Here is a 20,010-nt window from a genome sequence, read left to right as displayed (position 1 = left end):
CACTTGCAACAACTGCCATAGGAATTTTTCAATCAAATACTCAAAACATTTAAGGATCCTAACATGCCTATGTAACTGTCTCAACTTTAGCTGAATATACAAACACTGCATTTTACTGAAATATATAAACCATGAAAACCAAGTTTCCTGTCTCCAGGAGTTAGAAGGGTGATTGTTTATGGGAAGTCCCACCAACAAACTAGAAATGGGAAAAGGAGTCCGTTGCAAGGGACAGTGCTGCTGCCCAACATCACCAAAAGGAAGTGTGCATTAGTGTTCATGCAGCATGACTCATTAGTTTGGATCAACATTTTCTTGCTATGAAAATGAAAACAGATTGATTTCCTAATTGAAAAAGTCAAACCAGATAACATAATAAGAGAAAACATTGTTACATATTTGAAAAAGTAGCCCTTTAAAAGTGTTTGTCTTTTTAAAACATTACATATATAGTTTTAAAATGATTTTATAGTGTAAAAATTATGCTCCTTTATCTACGATGAAATGGTGTCTTGACTGAGGTGCTACCAGCTGAGGATATGTGAACCCAATTAACCCAATTTTTAACTTGTCCATACGAAGTGGTTTATTTTAGATGTACACTGCTCCCTAAATCCTTTAGGGTACAACATGGAAAAACCATAAACAGGCTATAAAGGTCATGACATTAATTTTGCTGTCATTATCATACCTTCAGAAGGCATTCAAAACTAAAAAAGTCTTATCCTCTGGGAAGGAAGGCAAATTTGAAACTAATTATGGTAGTTATTATCGTAATACTATTAAATTAAACACTGTGACCCTAGCTAAATTTATTTTGGTACATTTTGTTAATGAATAAAACTACTCAAATAATACTGTACTGTTGCACACAGCAAAATGGTACATCAAAGGACTAGAACAAAGTAATCACTCAAAAACTTGAATTCTCATTAACCTAGAGCTTAACTGGAATGTTTAATGTATTAATAAGCATCCATAGACTCTCTTTGCAGAAGATGCTCTATGTGTTATACAGGTTTATTTAAGATCTAAAAACTTCACATGGGTAGAATAACCATTACTATTTATTTAAACCCGAAAGAAAACAAAGAGGGAAAATATCTCAGTAGCTTCTTTTTCTGAATACGTTTTTAAGAATCAAACTGCTTTTGGTGTTTGGAGGACAAGACGGTCCAGAGGCAACATCTAAGCTTAATAATTTCCTGCCAGTTCAGGTTCCTACCATCTTACCAACACCTGGCCTGAGCACCAGGTGGGAGAGGAAGCCGCCGACCCAGCACCTGGGGAGTATTTAATGTGTGTGTTCTCTAGTGTCCCGAAACCAGAATCATAGCCACACAGACTCTGGCGGGTTCATTTTAATCCTTGTAAATGCTGGAGGACAGAGATCAGGGATGAGGACAGTGAATAATGAGTCTGGGTGGGTGGGGAAGAAAAATTAGGCAAGGAGGAGAACTATCAACATCTGTGTAGGATTAACGATCAAGAGAAAGATGAGTAAGTAGCAATCACAAAAGAAAGAAAAAGTGGGAAGAAAAAAAGGAACAATGGCAACATTATTATACAAGGAGAAATAGCATTTGAAGAAAAAAATCACTTAAATTCCAGTTTCTTTAAATATCTCAGAAGACACAGAAAACCATTCAAGCACTGGTTCATATACTCTTGCAGTTAGAAAAGATGCTTATAGTACTTTTTGTGCATGGCTGATAGTCTTTGATAGTCTATAACTACTAATTGGTATAAATGGCCATGTTGCTAGTCAACTACAATAGTTTATTAAAATTTACATTGGGATAAAGTTAAATATTTGAAGAGCATCTTTATTTCTCTAAATTTGAAAGTTAACCTTAGAACAAGAATTTCTAATTGGTCTCTGTTTAGGGGTGTTAGCTGACTATGAGGCATTACCACATAGGAAAGATGAGAAAAATCAGAATGCAGAAGGCCTAGAGGACCATTTTTTTCTTGCATGGATTTGTTAAATAGTTTAATTGTGAATACTCAAGGATCCCAATTAAAAGGATACAACTAGGAGTGCTTTCCTCTTCCTTTGTTTTCCTATATTTGCCCATGTCCCCACAATCTATTTCTAGATCCATACCTCCAACTGCATTTTGTACTCCAAATGTGTACATTTTCACATTAGCTGATGAAGCAACACTTCAAGTTAGGGCATGATGGTGCTAGCCAAGAGTTCACTTTCAGGAGGTAGTCATCTTTGTCTTTACAGTAGTTATTTTAGAATTATTTAAATATTTAATTATATTTTGTCCTTACTTTAGAAAAATTAGTTTGGGTGTTTGGAGATGAAAAGATTAAAAGTAAATGTGACTGAGATGACACCAAAAACACAGGCAGCAAAGGTAAAAATAGATAAACTGGACTATATCAAAATTTAAAACTTCCGTGTATCAACAGATACAATCAACAGAGTGAAAAGGCAACTTACAGAATGAAAGAAAATATTTGAAAATAATTATCTGATAAGGAATATTCAGAACATACAATAAATTCCTATGACTCAACAAAACCCAAATAACCCAACTTAAACATGAGCAAAGGATTTGTATAGACATTTCTCTAAAGATGATGTACAAATGGCCAACAAGCATATTAAAAAACGTACATCACTAATTAGAAAAATGCAAATCAAAACCACAATGCGATATCACCTCACATTCATTAGGATCGCTACTATTTAAAAAAAAAAAACAGAAAATAACAAATGTTGGTGAGGATATGGAGAAATTGAAACTCTTATTTACCGTTGGAAATGTAAAATGGTGCAGAAACTATGGAATACTGTACAGCAGTACCTCACAAAATTAAAAATAGAGTTACCATATGGTCTAGCAATTCCACATCTGTGTGAATATCAAAAATAACTGAAAGCAAGATCTCAAAGAGATACATGTACATCCATGTTCATAGCAGCATTTTTTCAGAGCAGCCAAGAGGTGAAGCAACTCAACTGCCCATTGACAGACAAATGGATCAACAAAATGTGATATATATATACAATGGAATATTATTCAACTTTAAAAAGAAAAGAAATTCTGACACATGCTACAACATGCATTAACCTTGAGGAGACTATATTAAATGAAATAAGCCAATCAGAAAAGGGCAGACATTGTAAGATTCCATATATATCAGGTATCTAAAGTAATCAAATTCAAAGACAGACAGCAGAATAGTGGTTTCCGGGGGATAGGGGGTTGTGGTCAGGGAGGAGGGCAGGCCGGAAGAGAAGAAATCAGGGAGAAATAGGGAGTTGTTTGACGGGTATACAGTTCCAGTTTTATAAGATGAAAAATTCTGGAGTTTGGCTGCACAACAATGTGAATGTAATTAACACTACTGAAATGTGCAATTAAAAAGGGTTAAGAAGGTAAATTGTAGGTTATGTGTTTTTTACCACAATAAAAAAAGTAAACGTGATCATAGTAGTGATATGTAGCATAGGTACTGTAAGCAATATAAATGTAGGCAAAAATGGCAATCACTCAGCGTGTTTTATGTGGCAAGTCTTTAACTTTTACTGGAAGCATACTTGACTTAAGCCAGGTATGTGCTCAACTGTAAAGAAAAATGATAAAACTAAAGAATATTTACAAAGTATACAATATTTATACTAGACATACATCTCTGTCAAAAAGAATGACATATTCTTTTTGAATTGTATAATGTTTTACTAGTTCTGTGGTAAAGGAATATCTTCTTAGCATATGTCCTTTTGTTTGTTTTACTTTTACACACTGTATATCTGGGTAGTTTTTTGAGGAACATATTTTATATAAAAGTAAATACTGCCTATAAAAAGGAAGTACTAGCCTAGGGCTCTTCAGGCCATAGGATATCAACAAAACCACTCCGAAGATTGGATCTGGTTAATTTCTTTCTATATTCCCCACAATACTATCATCCCATGTTCTCTGGTGAGTTTATCAGAAAGGCAGGGAGTTTCAGGCAATCTTGTTCATAAGGCTACCTTAGTATTAGCAGCTGACAAAAGATCTAGTGCTACAGAGCAAGTGCTTCAACAAATAACATCTTCTCAGTCGTGGTCCTGGCAGAGGAGATTTCTGACCTCCCTTAAATCTACCACCACCCAGGCACCTCCACTCCCCAGGCTCTGGCATTAACAAAGTCGACCTGAAAAAAGCAAGTTAACCCAGTAGTTCCAGATTACAATCATCAGGTGAAAATATGGCATCACAGAGATGAGCTGTAAACCCCTAAATTAGCTTTGAGATTAAAGCAGCAAGGTCATTTCCTCCTGGGGTCTTCAAGACCTGGGTCTGTACTCACAATACTGACAGTGAGACAAGCAGATATGGGTGAGGACATGGGGCAGTGCTCTGGGGCACACAGGGCCTTGTGGGGTTGCTCCTGAAACAGTTACTTTAAGGTTTCAAACTGGTGACAGAGATTGTTGACCTCCAGACTGTATCCTCTAACAACAATCATACAGCATTAAACTTGAAACTGAAATACAACGAATGGGAAATCTGTTACCATTTTGGTATACAATTTTAAATACACTTAAATACAATATTAAATATAATATTACAAAATCAATTGGTTGCTGCTGTAAATTCACTAAGCATTTGGTTTCCTCATGAATGATTAGTTTGGGGGGTTAACTTTAGTCTAAGTAAAGGCAAATAACTGTAACAGGATGATTTCAAGAGGTAAGAAATTGTTAAGGGTGGTAGCCTCTGGAAAAGGAAGAATTGGAAAGAAAAATGACTTTCTACTGTATATTTTTTTGTAAACCTTTTGAATGTTCTACCTTACTTAAAACAGTAGTATTAACAATAAGAACAACAAGAATAAAGTAGAACCTGGGAGACAGGTGGTTCTCAATCAACACTGCCAGGGAAAGATGTCCATAACATCATCTTAAGTGAAGCAAGCGGGGGAACAGTAGGTATATTCTGATCTCATTTGCCTTTAAAGGAAAAAAAGTTGTATTCTTACAGAGAAACATCAAATTATCAACAGTGGTTACTTATGGGGCTTGACTTGGTGGCACTTCCACCTTTAATTGGGTATAATACATGTATATGTGTGTATATATACACACATATAACTATATTGTATATATTTATATAATACATATGTAACTACATAACCATCTATTTTTATACTAAAAATAATAACCGTTCTAAAAGAGGGGAAAACGCCTAGTTAGATTCCACTTTAAAAATATATTTCTGTTTAAGAAGAACAGATACTTTGATTTTCAAGTAGTCTTTTTTCACTTTTGATATTTTCTGCATTCGAATTCCACGGTGACCATTACACTCAATACATAATTTCCTGGCAAAATCAAATGTGTAAAGTCCATCCATCAATCATCCAATATAGCAATTTAGTAGATTGTGCCTATATCAATAAGAGAGACACTGTATGTAATTTCTTATAATTCTCATTCAATACTTTTTCTAAACACAAAATAATTTCAACTCAGTAACAGATCTCTAGTTAAGGATGGATTTTCAAAATCATCACACATTTTTTTAAAAATTCAAAGAATATTCTCTGCCTTCTTCAGATTAGATAAGGTCTTGTTATTCTATATTTTCTTTGCACAATTTAATTCTCCTTTTCCAACACTGACTACACCTATATTAACTTCACATCTATCTTCCTCACCAGACTCAAAACTCTACAGGGGCAAGGTGCAAGTCTGTCACATTCTTAACTTCAGGACCTTGGAGGAAGTCTTTCAAAATATTTGATGCATTAACTTTGAATGATACAAACCTTTAAAAAAGGAGTTACAAGATTTTGCAGATATTCAAGGTGAAAGAAGATGCTAAATAAAAATTATACAACTAACCAAATAAGAAAGATCCACATCATACTTAAAAACAGCACATAAATAGAAGAAAAGGTTATTTGCCTAAAGGATTGGTATGACAAAATTAAAGCACATGTTCTCCAAATACAACTGCTAAAAGCCTCCAGAGTTTGGCTACCTTATAAATATCAGGCTTTCAGTCACAAAAGCAAAGGCTTTAAAGAAATAACCACAAGTAACTTCCAAAATGGGATTATAATACTATACTCTTAAGGTACATTATCATTTAAAAATTCATCTTATTAACAGGTTGTTTCAGAATTCATTATATTTCAATAATCTTTTAAAAAAGAAATATGGAGGCCAGGCGTGGTGGCTCACGCCTGTAATCCCAGCACTTTGGGAGGCCGAGACAGGTGGATCACGAGGTCAGGAAACTGAGATCATCCTGGCTAACACAGTGAAACCCTGTCTCTACTAGAAATACAAAAAATTAGCTGGGTGTGGTGGTGGGCACCTGTAGTCCCAGCTACTTGGGAGGCTAAAGTGGGAGAATGGCGTGAACCCGGGAGGCAGAGCTTGCAGTAAGCCGAGATCGTGCCACTGCACTCCAGCCTGGGTGACAGAGCAAGACTCCGTCTCAAAAAAAAAAAAAAAAGAAGAAACATGGAATAGCAAATGTACTGAACCTCCTCCTCACCCCCCCCCAAGCGCCCCCCCGCCACACACAGGGCACACAGAGTCAGACTTTTGTTTTGACAACTCTTGAGACGAATCCAAATCTTAATACTCTAGTGAATATGTATAGTTTTTGGCATGTATATACTTATACATCTACTAGAGTTGAATTAACTCTACTCATGAACTCGTATGCCAGTTTCAAGAAAAATTTTAACCAACGTAGAAAATTATTCTTTTGAAAACAAAACAAAACAAAACAAAACAAACAAAAGTTTTCTGACCACAAGGAAAACTAATTAAAGTTATACACTTTCTTATGCAACTATCTTTTGTCAAAGTAAGGCAATATAAAAGGTAGGCATTCACTGTAATCAACGTAACTGATAACCCCACAAAGCAGGCATTGGAAAACTTTTTCTGTAAAGTGTTACATGGTAAATATTTTCAGTTTTGTGGACCCTACCATCTGTGTCCTAACTACTCTATTCTACTAGTGTAGTAAGAAAACAGTTACAAGCAATATATAAGGTTATTTACAAAGTTTCAATAAAAACTATGTATGGATGGCTGGGCGTGGTGGCTCAAGCCTGTAATCCCAGCACTTTGGGAGGCTGAGACGGGCGGATCACGAGGTCAGGAGATCGAGACCATCCTGGCTAACACGGTGAAACCCCCGTCTCTACTAAAAAATAAAAAAAACTAGCCGGGCGAGGTGGCGGGCGCCTGTAGTCCCAGCTACTCGGGAGGCTGAGGCAGGAGAATGGCGTAAACCCGGGAGGCAGAGCTTGCAGTGAGCTGAGATCTGGCCACTGCACTCCAGCCTGGGCGACAGAGCGAGACTCCGTCTCAAAAAAAAAAAAAAACAAAAAAAAAACCAACAACTATGTATGGATACTGAAACAAAATTTTATATCATTTTCATTGATCACAAAATATTGTCTTCGTTTTTTTTCAATAATTTAGAAATATAAAAATCATTCTTAGCTTGCAGTCCACACAAAACCAGGACCAATTTGGTTTGCTAGTCCCTACTCTAAATCAATGACTTAGTAAACCTGGTTTATACCACTTATGAGCTATGTAACCTTGCCCTTACTCCACCACAATAGCCCAAACAACAAAGAAAACCACCACCACCAATAACTGTAACTGAATTAACCTCTTAATTTTCATGTGGGAGTTAGAGAGCTATTTTATTGGTGTAACAGCAGCAGCAACTAACATTTATTTTGAGATTTCTATGGCTCCAAACAGTGTTCTTGGCATTTTAAGTATATGCTAATTTCTTTAATTCTCATCACAGCCTTGGGATGGATATTTTATAATCCCCATTTTACATACAAGGAAATTCATGCACAGAGAGATTAAGTAACTTATTTAAGCTCACCCAGCTAGTAAAATGTGGAGCTGAGGTTTGAAGACAGGTACTGGGTTCTGTCCTCAGTATTCTCAGAAATTAAAATGCACAACAGAATAAGTACACATGAAAAACAATGATAGTTAATGCTCATCAATAATAAAACGCTAATTTTTAGATAGCCTATACTCCAGTAAGAAATACGGAAACTTGTTTCAAATAGATGTGAGTGTCAGTATTCTCACTGAAAAATTAGGAACAGTAGTCCCTGATTCCTTCCTTCCTGTGTGTGCTGGTTCATGAGAACAAATGTTAGTGAAAATGCCCCAGGAGAAAAATGCAAAAGGCAGGTCACTATGACTTTCTCTAAATGACTGTCCTGATTCTAACACAAATTTGCCTCTAGCTTTGCTGTGTTTGGCATTTACAGATTTATAATACTTGCCCATTACTGATACATTAACAATAAACACTAATAATCAGGAAGTCACTTTTCTTATAAACAGTTATAACTGAAACTATAACCCATTTGCATACTTTTTCTCATAAGATCTTTACAGGTCAGTTGGTTCTGTGTGCTGGCATCCTAAATGCAAGTGGATGCCTAATAACTAACTCTTCAGGGATCATATAAAAATGATTTTAGGGTGTAAATTAAAATTTATTTCAGTGTAGTGTTAAATTGCCAGTGTGGCTTTTAGAAGTTATAAGAAAACACCATCACTTCTACATAACTGGAGAAAAAAACATCCCCAAAGAACTTGGCATTTTAAGACTTTGGCTGGCCAAGGAAATAAGAAATTGCTAAAACTAATTCAGTCCAAATATTTCTCACTGGAAGGTAGTTACTTGCCAGAAAATTATTTCAGAGTCTACTTTCATTACTTACATAAAAATGAGGAGGCTCACATGTCAGATGATCTCTACAGCACTGGGGGAGGATCGGCAAGGCCAAACACATTTTAAGAAGACACAGGACTTTTGCTTGTGTTTATTACTGCTTGAGGTTGAGCCTTTTGAGTATTAAAAAAATATATACCAACAGAACTACTCTCCCAAGGAAAATAGTGCCACCATTTGTAGACCATGTAACCTTCAAGTATGTGCTACTTTTTTGTCCCGGTATCTAACTTAAATCAGGAACTGTATTTTTTTTTTTTTTAATGATTTGCTTTTGAAACTCGAAGTCTTGAAAACAGTGTGATGCAATTACTGCTATTCTAGCCCCCAAAGAATTTTCTGTGTAAAATCTTGAGAATCAATAAAGATGGAAGGGAGAAATTGGAATGTTTTAACTGCAGCCTTCAGAACTTTAGTAACAGCACAACAAATTAAAAACAGCTCATGCACAGTAAAAAAAAAAAAAAAAAAAAAAGAAGACACAGGAGACAGACTAGGACAACAGAGACTCTCAGAGCAAAATTCATCTGGCAAATTAAAAAAAATTGTCTAATTTTCAGAAATTTGTACTCTCCCCAAATATTTGCTATCAGCAAATCACATAATTCTGTATTATATGTGACTGCCTCAGTAAGAAAGAGATACTTGTCAACAGAAAAAAAATCCAATCATGTTACTTGAAGTTGTTCATAACAAAGTGTATCATGAAGGAAAATCTCTGGCTTAGAAACAGCCCTCCAACTCATTCACTTTCCAAAGTCCAATGTCTGGGAGCCATGCCTTACACCTCTCTCCTTTACTTCCCCTACCTTGGCTTTCACCAAATAGTATCAATTTTATCTTCCAAAAAGCCCTCAGATATGTCCACTTTTCCTCGTCTCCACTGCCAACTGTCTGGTGCAAGTTGCTCTATCAGTCCCTGCCTAGACCATGAGTACTCTTCACTGGTCCCTCCCACTTCCACTCTTGCCCCTTTTCTAACTGACACAGCCAGAGGGATATCTTCAAAACACAGATTAGAATGTGTCACCCCAGACTGAAAACCTTTCAAAGCTGTAACACATTGATGAGGTTGTGCACAGTCTGGTCTGGACCTTCTTCTCGGATGCACTCCTCACCCCCTCATTTTCTTTGTCTCATTCACGCTGACCTTCCTTCCATTTCCTGAAAACCCTGTGACTCTCTTGACAGACTCTTTACACGTGTTGGCCCCCACTTCCTGTAATCCCTCTTATCTTATGCCCTTTTTGCCTTGATAGCTTGGATTCATCCTTTGGATCTCAAGCGAAAATCACCCCCTTAAAGAGAACTGTCCCTGACGTAGGTTCAGATATCCCTGTTAATAATCTTAGTGGCCCCTGTATCTTTCCCTGATGGTACTTACCACAATTGTAATGCCTCATACTCCTAACAGACAAGAAGCTCTAGAGGGTTGGGTTCATATCCCTTTGTGTTCATATGGTACCCTAAGAATTTGACACAGTAACAGACCACCTAGGAGGAGTTATTTGTGATACACTTCACATACGGTAACATTTACCCCTTTACAGTGTTACACACAGGAATGGAAGAGGTTTTCAATATAAATAATGGCTGTGTCTTAGGGTAACTCTATGTTTAACCTTTTGAGGATTTTCCAGATTGTTTTCCAAAGAAGTTTCCCATTTACATTCCCACCAATAATGTAGAGGGTTTCCAATGTCAACAAATCCTCACTAATACTTGTTTTTGTCCATATTTAAATTACAGCCATCCCACGAGGCACAAAGCGGTATCTCATTGTGGCTATTCCCTAATGACTAACAATGTTGAGAATCTTTTCATGTGCTCATTGGCAATTTGCAAATCTTCTTTGGAAAAATGTCTATTCAATTTCTTTGACTAGTTTTAATTGGGTTATTTTTATTGTTGAGTTGTAAGAGTTCTTTATATACATTGGATACAGGTTCTTTATCAGATAAAAGATTTGCAAATATTTTCTCCCATTTTGTGGGCTGTCTTTTCACTTTCTTGATGGCGTCCTTTGAAGTACAAAAGTTTTTAATTTTAGTGTAGTCCAACTTACATAGTTTTCTTTTGTTGTTTATGCTTTTGGTATCAATCTAAGAAACCACTGCCTACCACAAGGTTATAAAGATTTCAGTCTATGTTTTCCTCTAAGAGTTTTATATTGTTTTTATCTCTTACATTTAGGTCTTTGATCCATTTTGAATTAATTTTTATATATTGTGTGAGGATATCTAGTTGTCCGAAGACTACTGGCTGAAAAGACTATCAGAGTGTCTTGGTACCCTTGTTGAATATCAGTGTACCACAGATGTAACAGTTTATTTTTAGACCCTATTCCATTGATCTGTATGTATATCCTTATGCCAGTACCACACTGTTATTTATTATAGCTTTGTAGTAACTCTCGAAATTGAGAATGGGGAGTTTTCAAACTTGCTTTTCTTTTTCAATACTATTTTGGCTATTATGGATTCCTTGCATTTCCATATTAATTTTAGGGTCAACTTGTCAATTTCTACAAAAGGGGCAGCTGAAATTTTCAGACTGCATTGAAACTAGAACAATTTGGGGTGTATTACCATCTTAACAATGTGAGTTTTCCAATTCAAAGACACAGATGTCTTTCCACTTACTTAGGTCTTCAATTTTTCACAACAATATTTTGTAGTTTTGGTGTGCAAGTCTTGCACTTCTTTTGCTTATTTGTAAATACTTATTCCTGAATATTTATTCTCTTTGATGCTACTGCCAATGTCATTGTTTTCTTAATTTCTCAGTTTTATTCTTAATTTCCAGATTGTTCATTGGTAGCATATATAAATACAATTCATCTTTGTACTGATCTTGTATCTTTCAAACTTGCTGAATTCATTTATTAGTTCTAACAATTTTTTAGGGGATTCCTTAGATATTTTTACATAAAAGATGTCATCTACAAACAGAGAACGTTTTTCTTCTGCCTTTCCAATCTGGATGCTTTTCTTTTTCTTACCTAGCTGCCCTGCTTAGAACCTCCAGTGCAATGTTAAATAGAAACAGTAAGATAACACATTCTTCTCTTGTTCCTGATCTTAGAGGGCAAACTCTCAGTTTTTCACCATTAAGTATGATGTTAGCTGTGTAGTTTTTGTAGATTCTCTTTATCAGGGTGAGGAAGTTCCCTTCTATTCCTAGTTTGTTCAGTGTTTGTATGATAAAAGGGACTTAGAATTTGTCAAGTGCTTTTTCTGTGTCTATTAAGATGATCATCTGTTCTCTATTCTAGTAATGTGGTGTCAACACAGATTTTCATATGTCAAAGCAATCTTGCATTCCTGACACATATCCCATTTGGTCTTGATGTTAATGCTTTTCATGTCACTAGATTTAATTTTCCAGCACTTTGTTGAGAATTTTTGTTTGTTAAGATGGAGTCTTGCTCTTGTCGCCCAGGCTGAAGTGCAATAGCACAATTTTGGCTCACTGAAACCTCTGCCTCCTGGATTCAAGCTATTCACCTGCCTTAGCCTCCAGAGTAGCTGGGATTACAGGCACTAGCCACCACGCCCAGCTAATTTTTGTATTTTTAGTAGAGACGCAGTTTCACCATGGTGGCCAGCCTGGTCTCGAACTCCTGACCTCAGGTGATGCACCTGCCTTAGCCTCCCAAAGTGCTGGGATTACAGGTGTGAGCCACCACACCCAGCCAAGAATTTTTACATCAGAACTATAGACCAAAGATACTGGTCTATAGTTTTCTTGTGTTCTTGTTGTCTTGTCCATTTTTATCAGGGTAATACACTCGCCTTACAGAATCAGTCAGGAAGTATTCTCTCCTCTTGTATTTTTTTGGAGAAGTTTGTAAAAGATTGGCATAAATTCTTTTCTATATTTATGGTAAAATTCACAGTGAGGACATACGGGCCTGGGTTTTTTGTGTGCATGAAGGGGGAAATTTTTAAAATTATAATTCAATCACTTAACTTGTTATAGGTTCATATTTTCTCTGTCTTCTTGACTCCGTTTTGGTAGTTTTTGTTTTTTAGGAATTTATCCATTTCATTTAAGTCACCAAATATTTTAGCATATAATTACCTTTTTTAAATTTCTGTAGAGTCGGTAGTGGTATCCGCTCTTTCATTGCTGATTATTCTTTTATCCTAGTTAGTCTAGCTAAAGGTTCATAAATTTTGCTGATCTTTCAAAGGACCAACTTTTGCTTTTATTGATTTTCTCTATTGTTTTTATTCTTTCATTTATTTGCACTTTCATTTTTATTATTTTCTTCCTTCTGCTTGCTTAGGTTTAGTTTACTCTTCTTTTTCTAGGTACTTAAGGTGAAAAGTTGGATTATCAATTTGAGATCTTTCTTTTTTTGAAAAAAATAAGCATTTATAGCTATAAATTTCTCTCTAAACACTGCCTTTTAAAGTTGCAGCCCATAAATTTTGGTATGTAGTGCTTTAGGTTAATTTATCTCAAGACATTTTCTGATTTCCCTTGTGATTTCTTCTTTGACTCTGATTATTTAGAAGTATATTATTTAATTTCCACATATTTGTGCATTTCCCAAATTTTCTTTTGTTACTTATTTCTAATTGTATTCTATAGTGGTCAGAGAACAAACTTTTGTATTATTTCATTCCTTTTTACACATATTGAAGCTAATTTTATGTCCCAATAATCTATCCTGAAGAGTGTTCCATATGCACTTGAATGTGTGTTCTGCTCTTTAAGTGGAGTATTCTACAGATGTCTGTTAGGTCTATGTGGCTTATAACGTGGGATCTGGGAATGGAGCCCAAGCTATTCTGGTGTTTTCAGGAGGGTGTTTACCTTTTTAAGGGCTCACCACGCCATTTAATATCATCCTAATGTTAAGAGGTATGCACAGTAAGATGCTCACTTTGGATTTGCTCTTAAACACATCTATTCTGAAGAACTCCAAGGAGAGCAAAGTATGAAATGAACGCAGCTGTCCTACGTTTCCTGATTAATTTCATATCTGTCTCATGGGCATGTTTTAAATACACGACTACATGTACTCTGCATATAAAAAATATATACAAGTGCACAGTGAAAATAAATGATGCTATTTCATACTACCAATACTGAAATTTTGTCTGCACAAGCACTTTCTGAAAGAAGTATCATATGACTTGGTACAGAATAAATATATTTTATGATTAAGAAACTTCTCTTACAAAATATGCTCTGTGAAGTAGTATCCACTGCAGTTGATTTAAGGTAGGCCTTTATGAGGAAAATCTAGAAATTAACAGCACTACATCAATATGCAAAAATTATTTAACAAAATACCTTTTACTGTTCTTGCATGGTTTGTGGTTAATTCCATCAAAATGTTCAGAAGATAAGATGTGTGTACTTTCTTCAACACACCTAAAAAAGAAAACTGGATTTACAAACTTTTAAAATTACAAAACAGTATTATTAGCATATCATTAACACATCTACATTTTTTTGAAAAAATAACACAGTATTTAGGATCTTATGCAAAAGTCATAAAGATATTTGCCTTATTGAACTGTGTAATATGAAAGTTTACCACTTTAGTAAAGTACTAAAATTTTTTTAACATATACATGAATATGACTTAAATACTATCTCTTGAATTATATGAAGTTACAAAACCAAAGAAATACTTAACTTTTGTTTCTATGATTATGTAATAAATCATTCAGAACCTTCACACATAGTCTCCATAAGCTTCTACTATGGAATCATGGCCATTTTTACTTGGACAACAGGAAAATTACATGACTTTCCAAATACATCAAAACTTTCTAACTGAATAAAACACAGAACTCCTGATTGTCGACTGAGATTTTACCTTCTAAAATATGAACCCAAAATCCAAAAATAGTGCCAGAAATAATAAATCTCAGAAAGTAACTTTTTACTTTAATTTTCTTTTCCTACTTACTTTTTCATCTTCATCCTGAACAGCTTACCTTTGTATCATATGGCCTCTTGATGAAAGTAATAAAAGCATTTTACTTTTTAATACGCATGGTGAATCATTTTCAAACTTGTGAGGGACAGTAGTCATGACAGAAGGGTGCTTCCATCCCAAATTAATGATACTAACTATATGATCTAATTAAATTAGAAAAAGTGAAGTATAGCAAAGGTGTTTTAGAAGCAGCTGTGGCTTAAGCAGTCACATGGTAACCACCATGGAGCCTGAATCTAAAAATATTCTTTCAAGCTGGTATGCCATGCCTTCTTCCAATTTTGATGACCATATCACAAAATATCCACACAAGTAGGGTACGTATAGTGATGCAAAGAGACTTCTGAACTATCCTAACAACCAATGTAAAGGTCATGGCAGGTAAATGTATTCTTTTCACAGTTTGTCTAGCTAGATCTTCTTTCACATTTGTTCCTGAGGACTGAAGCTCCCTAGGTTCAGCTGGGTACTTCTTGAAAAGCAAGCTCCTGAAGCTCTCTGTCCTTGTGCAGGACAGGCTGGCTGCACAAAAACTTCAGGTTTTTCTAGGGTGTTAGAGTACAATTACCTTGTGTGGGAGTGGGGAAGAAGATTCACCTGAGACTACAGGTGCAGGGGAGAGGAAAGACCATATTTAAAGTGATCATAGATTGAAGGAATCAAGGAACCCTGGGAAAGACAGAGATAAGGGTTGATGACAGTAATAATGAATAGGTGCTTACAAACAGAAAAGAGTACTATGTTTCAGCAAATGCTTACATTCCTATAGTCCTCCAGTCTATGTCCAGAAGAATGTGGCAATGACAAAACATCTTTTCCTCCACTCCCAGGATAAGCTTCCTACAGCCATAGATGGACAAAGAGGCAAATATACAGTAGAAAAAAAAATGCGAACACTTCCAAACCCGACTGGAGCAGAAAACAATCTAGTCAGTATGAAGAGAGTCTCAGCAGGGGCTTGGTAGCATGAAGAACGGAGACACAATCTTGCAAAGGGGCAGAAAGCAACTTTATACGTTAGTATTGATATACCACCCCTTTGGAGAACCACTGCTTTAGATGAATCTTTATTTGTATTTTGGCCAAAAAAAAAAAAACAAAAAAAAAAACCCACCTGTAGTTAGAGAAACTCATCACCTTTTTACCTATGGTAAAAATAAAATATTTCTTAGTGTGTTCTTTAGAATTTTTATGTAAGCATTCTGTTGTCCCTAGGCCAATCTAAATTAGTAGAGTTAAAATTAAAGCTATCATATTCAATGTATCTTTTTATGAAAAATCAAAACTAAAATTTCATATTTTCTGGAATAGAAAACATCCAGAAGAGTCACTAAAAAATGTATCAAAATCTTAGAATACAGTAGTTCAAGCAAATATATTTTCATAACTTAAAAAATATGAAAAATAAATACATATAATGTTTCATTTATGATTCACACTTCTCAGTTACATTAAATAAATCAAACTTTTAATTGGGTAAGGGAAAATCACTCTCTTGGCACGTTAAAAAATGGAGATCATTATAATTTCAAATGAGAACATCTATTTAGGTTTACAAAAAAACATAAAGCAAAAAAATCCCTTGGCCAAATAAAATGTAGCCACAGTACCAACAGAGTTGTAATATCTAGCGCTTTTCTCACCATTTATTTAGCAAATACCTGTGGGACACACACTCAGTAGCTTGCTTAGTGAGATAGGGGCCCTGTCCTCAAAAAGCCAGTTGAAGAGCCTTGCTGGTGAATAAACTGTTTTCTAAAATAAGTAAAATGTAAGATAACATGTGATATGTCAGAAGACTCTTTCAATAAAGTAATTTAAATCACTACAAATGTTTGCCTTAAAAATGTGTTTAAAAATTTCCACAGACCATCTCATGCCTCCTATCTCCTTCTCAGCTTTAATACTGACCTCACTCTTAGGAGAAATGGACACACACAATACAGAAACCACATTTAGAGCAGCGTAAGTCTCTGTGTCCTACAAATTCCCATCTCCTCAAACTCTGCAACTGCTCCGAAAAGGGTGTTTGTGTTCAACTAGGAAACTCACTGCACAGATTATTTTTGGAAACACAAGAGCCAGCCTCTTTGATGCCTGACACTAAACCTGCTCTCCTTAACTCCTCAAACCTTCAGTACTATTCTCCTCTTCAGGCTCTCTCTAGATTATTTCACCTTCATTTTCCAAAGGAAACAGAAGTTATCTGATGGAAAGTCACTCTCCTTCCCGGTATCACATACAACTTACCAAAGTGGCTCCAGTCCTCCCTACTCCAGACTTGACACACCAAAGTGGTGTCCCTCCTCCTTCCAAATGCCAGACTCTCTGCATATGCCTAATCCCATTCTCTCCTGTTTTCCCAACAACATGAAAATATTATTCCTTCTCTCATTTATATATTCAACCTCTTCTTATGCAGATCTTTTTGCACTGGTTTTTAAACAAACACCAGTCTCTTCCTTTAAAATAACGGCAAAACAAAGCTGCTTGGCCTCACACCTCCCTCCAGCTGTAGCTCACAGGCCTATTTAGACACTTCCTGCTTCAAATAAACTTCTCTACAGAGTTGCCTAAATGTTCTGACTTCATGTCCTCATCTCCTATTCACTTCCCAAAGTGCTTGAGCCCCACTACGCCACTCCTCTAAGACCCTTCCGTACTGGATGTGTTAGCAGTAAAATCACCACTGTTCGTTATCTCCTTAACCTCCCCTTTTTCTCTTATATCAACCAGAAGCCCATGGTCTTTCCCTCTGCCTATCTTGCTATCCTTGGCCATTGAATGCTGAAGAGCCTCAAGGTAAACATCATGTCTCACTTTATATTCTCTCCCTAGGATATCTCATCCATTTCAGAGACATAAATAAAAATTTATTTTTTTGTTCTGTACTTTTAATCTCTAGTCCAGACCCGTTCTATGAGCTCCACACCTACATATCTGTAGGTCCACATCTGTCTACACAGGCAGCATACAGAGTGATAAGATGCATGGGCTCTGGAAGTGAAGTATGTAGATTCAAATCCCATTTCTTCCACTTACTGTCTGATATTGGACAAGTCTCTTAACATCTGTGTTTCCATGTCCCCAGCTTAAAAAATGCTATAATAACTGTAAATGCTCAACAATATTAGCTATTATCATTATTAGTGTTCGACCTTTCCTCTTGTGTGTCTCAAAGCCATCTGAAATTTTCTGCCTCTGAAATGCATGATGTTCCCAAAATGTGATCTGCTTCTGGGATTCCCTTGCTGTCTAAATGCTGTAATCAGAAATCTAGTAGTTATTTTTCACACAGTTCTCTTTCCTCTCCCATTTCTAATACAACGTATCTGTTGAGATTTAAGAATTATATCTGTTATCTTTTCTATAACTGCACCACTCTAACTTTATCCCAAGATCCATCCTCTCCAGTGTACCCCACTAAAATGGCCTGTAACCAATCAACACACTTCCATCCTTTACCACAAAGTACCATCCACGCTGCAGCCAAAAGGATCTTTACAGATTGCAAATCTGGTCAACTTCATGCTTAAAACCTTTTATTTGTTTCTCCTTGGTCTTAGAATAAGCACTGATCTTTATTAAATATGACCTAAAAAACTCTAGAAGGTCTGAACTCTGCCTCCCTCTCCAGTCTAATTTCACACCATACATTCCCTTGGTTCTCTCAGCCCATTCTCCACTTGGCTTGATTCCAATTCTTCCTGCTTGCTTTGCTCCTCCCTACCACAGGGTCTTTGCCCATGCCCTTTCTTTCCTCTGTTTGAAATGCTATTTCTTCCTCGTCTTCTCCTAGTTGACTTCATCCATCAGATGTCTGCTTAAATGTATCCTCCTTAGGGAAGCCTCCTCTGGCCTCCTAGATGAAGTCAAATACTTTTATTCTTGGTACTCATCATCTTACCCCTTTCTTTCAGGGCAGAGAAAGAGTAAGGAAATTTAGGGAGGAAGGAGGAAAGAAGTATCTTAGCCTAGAAATTAAGACACTTAATCGTTTAGTTGAAAAAGCAAACACAGGCACAAGGGGAAGAATTACTTAGGTAACAATATGCTATATGAAGAGAGTTAGGTGGGTAATCACAGGTTGTAAAAGGAAAGAAAAAACTAAACAGCAAATCTGCTGGAATCAGAACAAGGACTTCTCTTGTATCTCCAACCTCATGGTTTTTATTAAAATGGAACAGAATGTTCCCACCGGAACTATATGTTCAGTATACAGATGATGATTCATCTAGTCTTAGCATATTAAGCCATAGACAAATCCAATCCAAATGACTAAAATGACAAAAAAATATGTAATTTTAATAGGTTAATTTCAACAATGTCTTAAACACCTTTTAAACTGATATTCTGCATTATTGCTTCACATTTTATGTTTGCATATAAACTAAAAATCAAAATTGATTTTAATTGAATACCACTTAGTAATCAAAATGAACAAGTTATTAATAAACACAAGTTGGATGAATCTCAAGGAAATATTAATCTCAAGAGATAATCTCAAGAGAATGAAAAAGTTAAATTAAAAAAAGTTAAATCTAAGGATCCATTTAAATAACATCATTAAAATGGAAAAATTATGGAAGTAGGGGACAGATTAGTGGTTGCCAGGGGTTGGCGACAGGGGTGGGAAGTAGGAAGGTAGATGAGTGTGATTATAAAAGGCCAACATTAGGAATCTTTGTGATAGATATGTTCATCTTGACTGTAGTAGATACAAGAAGCTACATGTGATAAAAATTAGAAATAAATATACACACAAATGGTTCAAGAAAAACTAGGAAAATCCGAGTAAGATCTAGAATGCACCAGTGTTAATATCCTGGATGTTACCACTGGGGGGATTGTGTAAGCAGTGCATGGAACGTATGTTATCTTTTGTAACTGCATGCAAATTTACAATTACCCTAAACTTAAAAGTGTCATCAAAAAACAGCTTTAAAGTGGTTTCACAATATTTCTCAAAGACATCGGATTATATATACTTGACTACAGAATTCCAATTTTTTAAAAGCAGGTTTCCTCCAGTTTCTCCATGTTCTACCTTTGTTGCTGTCAGTCCATGAATAAAGGGAGATTTAAGTAGACAGAAGAAATATCTTGAGGTTGTAACAAACACAATAAAAAAAAATCAATATTTTTAAAAAGTAGATCTTAAAATGTACTTGAAAGTTTGAGATCATAATGACATAAACAACTATTTATGACCTAAGAAAAACTGCCTACTTTGCTACTTAGAAGTATTAAAAAAAAAATCACACAGAATTAAATTACAAAGCTCAAAACTTGTTT

At 35.7% G+C, this 20,010-nt stretch overlaps 1 protein-coding gene across 35 annotated transcripts in view; it reads right to left on the bottom strand.

Annotated features, from left to right (window-relative positions):
• The window catches only part of ZNF438 (zinc finger protein 438), a 177,765-nt gene that overhangs the window by 49,906 nt on the left and 107,849 nt on the right, over window positions 1-20,010 (bottom strand). For 33 of the 35 annotated variants that reach the window (XM_073018873.1, XM_073018896.1, XM_073018885.1 and 30 more), the window contains one exon: window positions 14,061-14,141. Coding sequence is in view for 2 of the 35 variants with exons in the window: in XM_073018870.1 (XP_072874971.1) it covers window positions 14,061-14,141; window positions 15,475-15,527 (134 nt within the window). In the remaining 33 variants the exon portion in view is untranslated. Of the gene's footprint in view, window positions 1-14,060; window positions 14,142-15,474; window positions 15,801-15,829; window positions 15,856-20,010 lie in introns of those variants that run through there. The other 2 variants (XM_037986467.2, XM_073018870.1) reach the window with 2 other exon arrangements.

This window comes from Chlorocebus sabaeus, chromosome 9 (assembly GCF_047675955.1).
Source record: "Chlorocebus sabaeus isolate Y175 chromosome 9, mChlSab1.0.hap1, whole genome shotgun sequence".
Lineage (NCBI taxonomy): Eukaryota > Metazoa > Chordata > Mammalia > Primates > Cercopithecidae > Chlorocebus > Chlorocebus sabaeus.
This window is presented reverse-complemented; position numbering and strand designations above follow the sequence as displayed.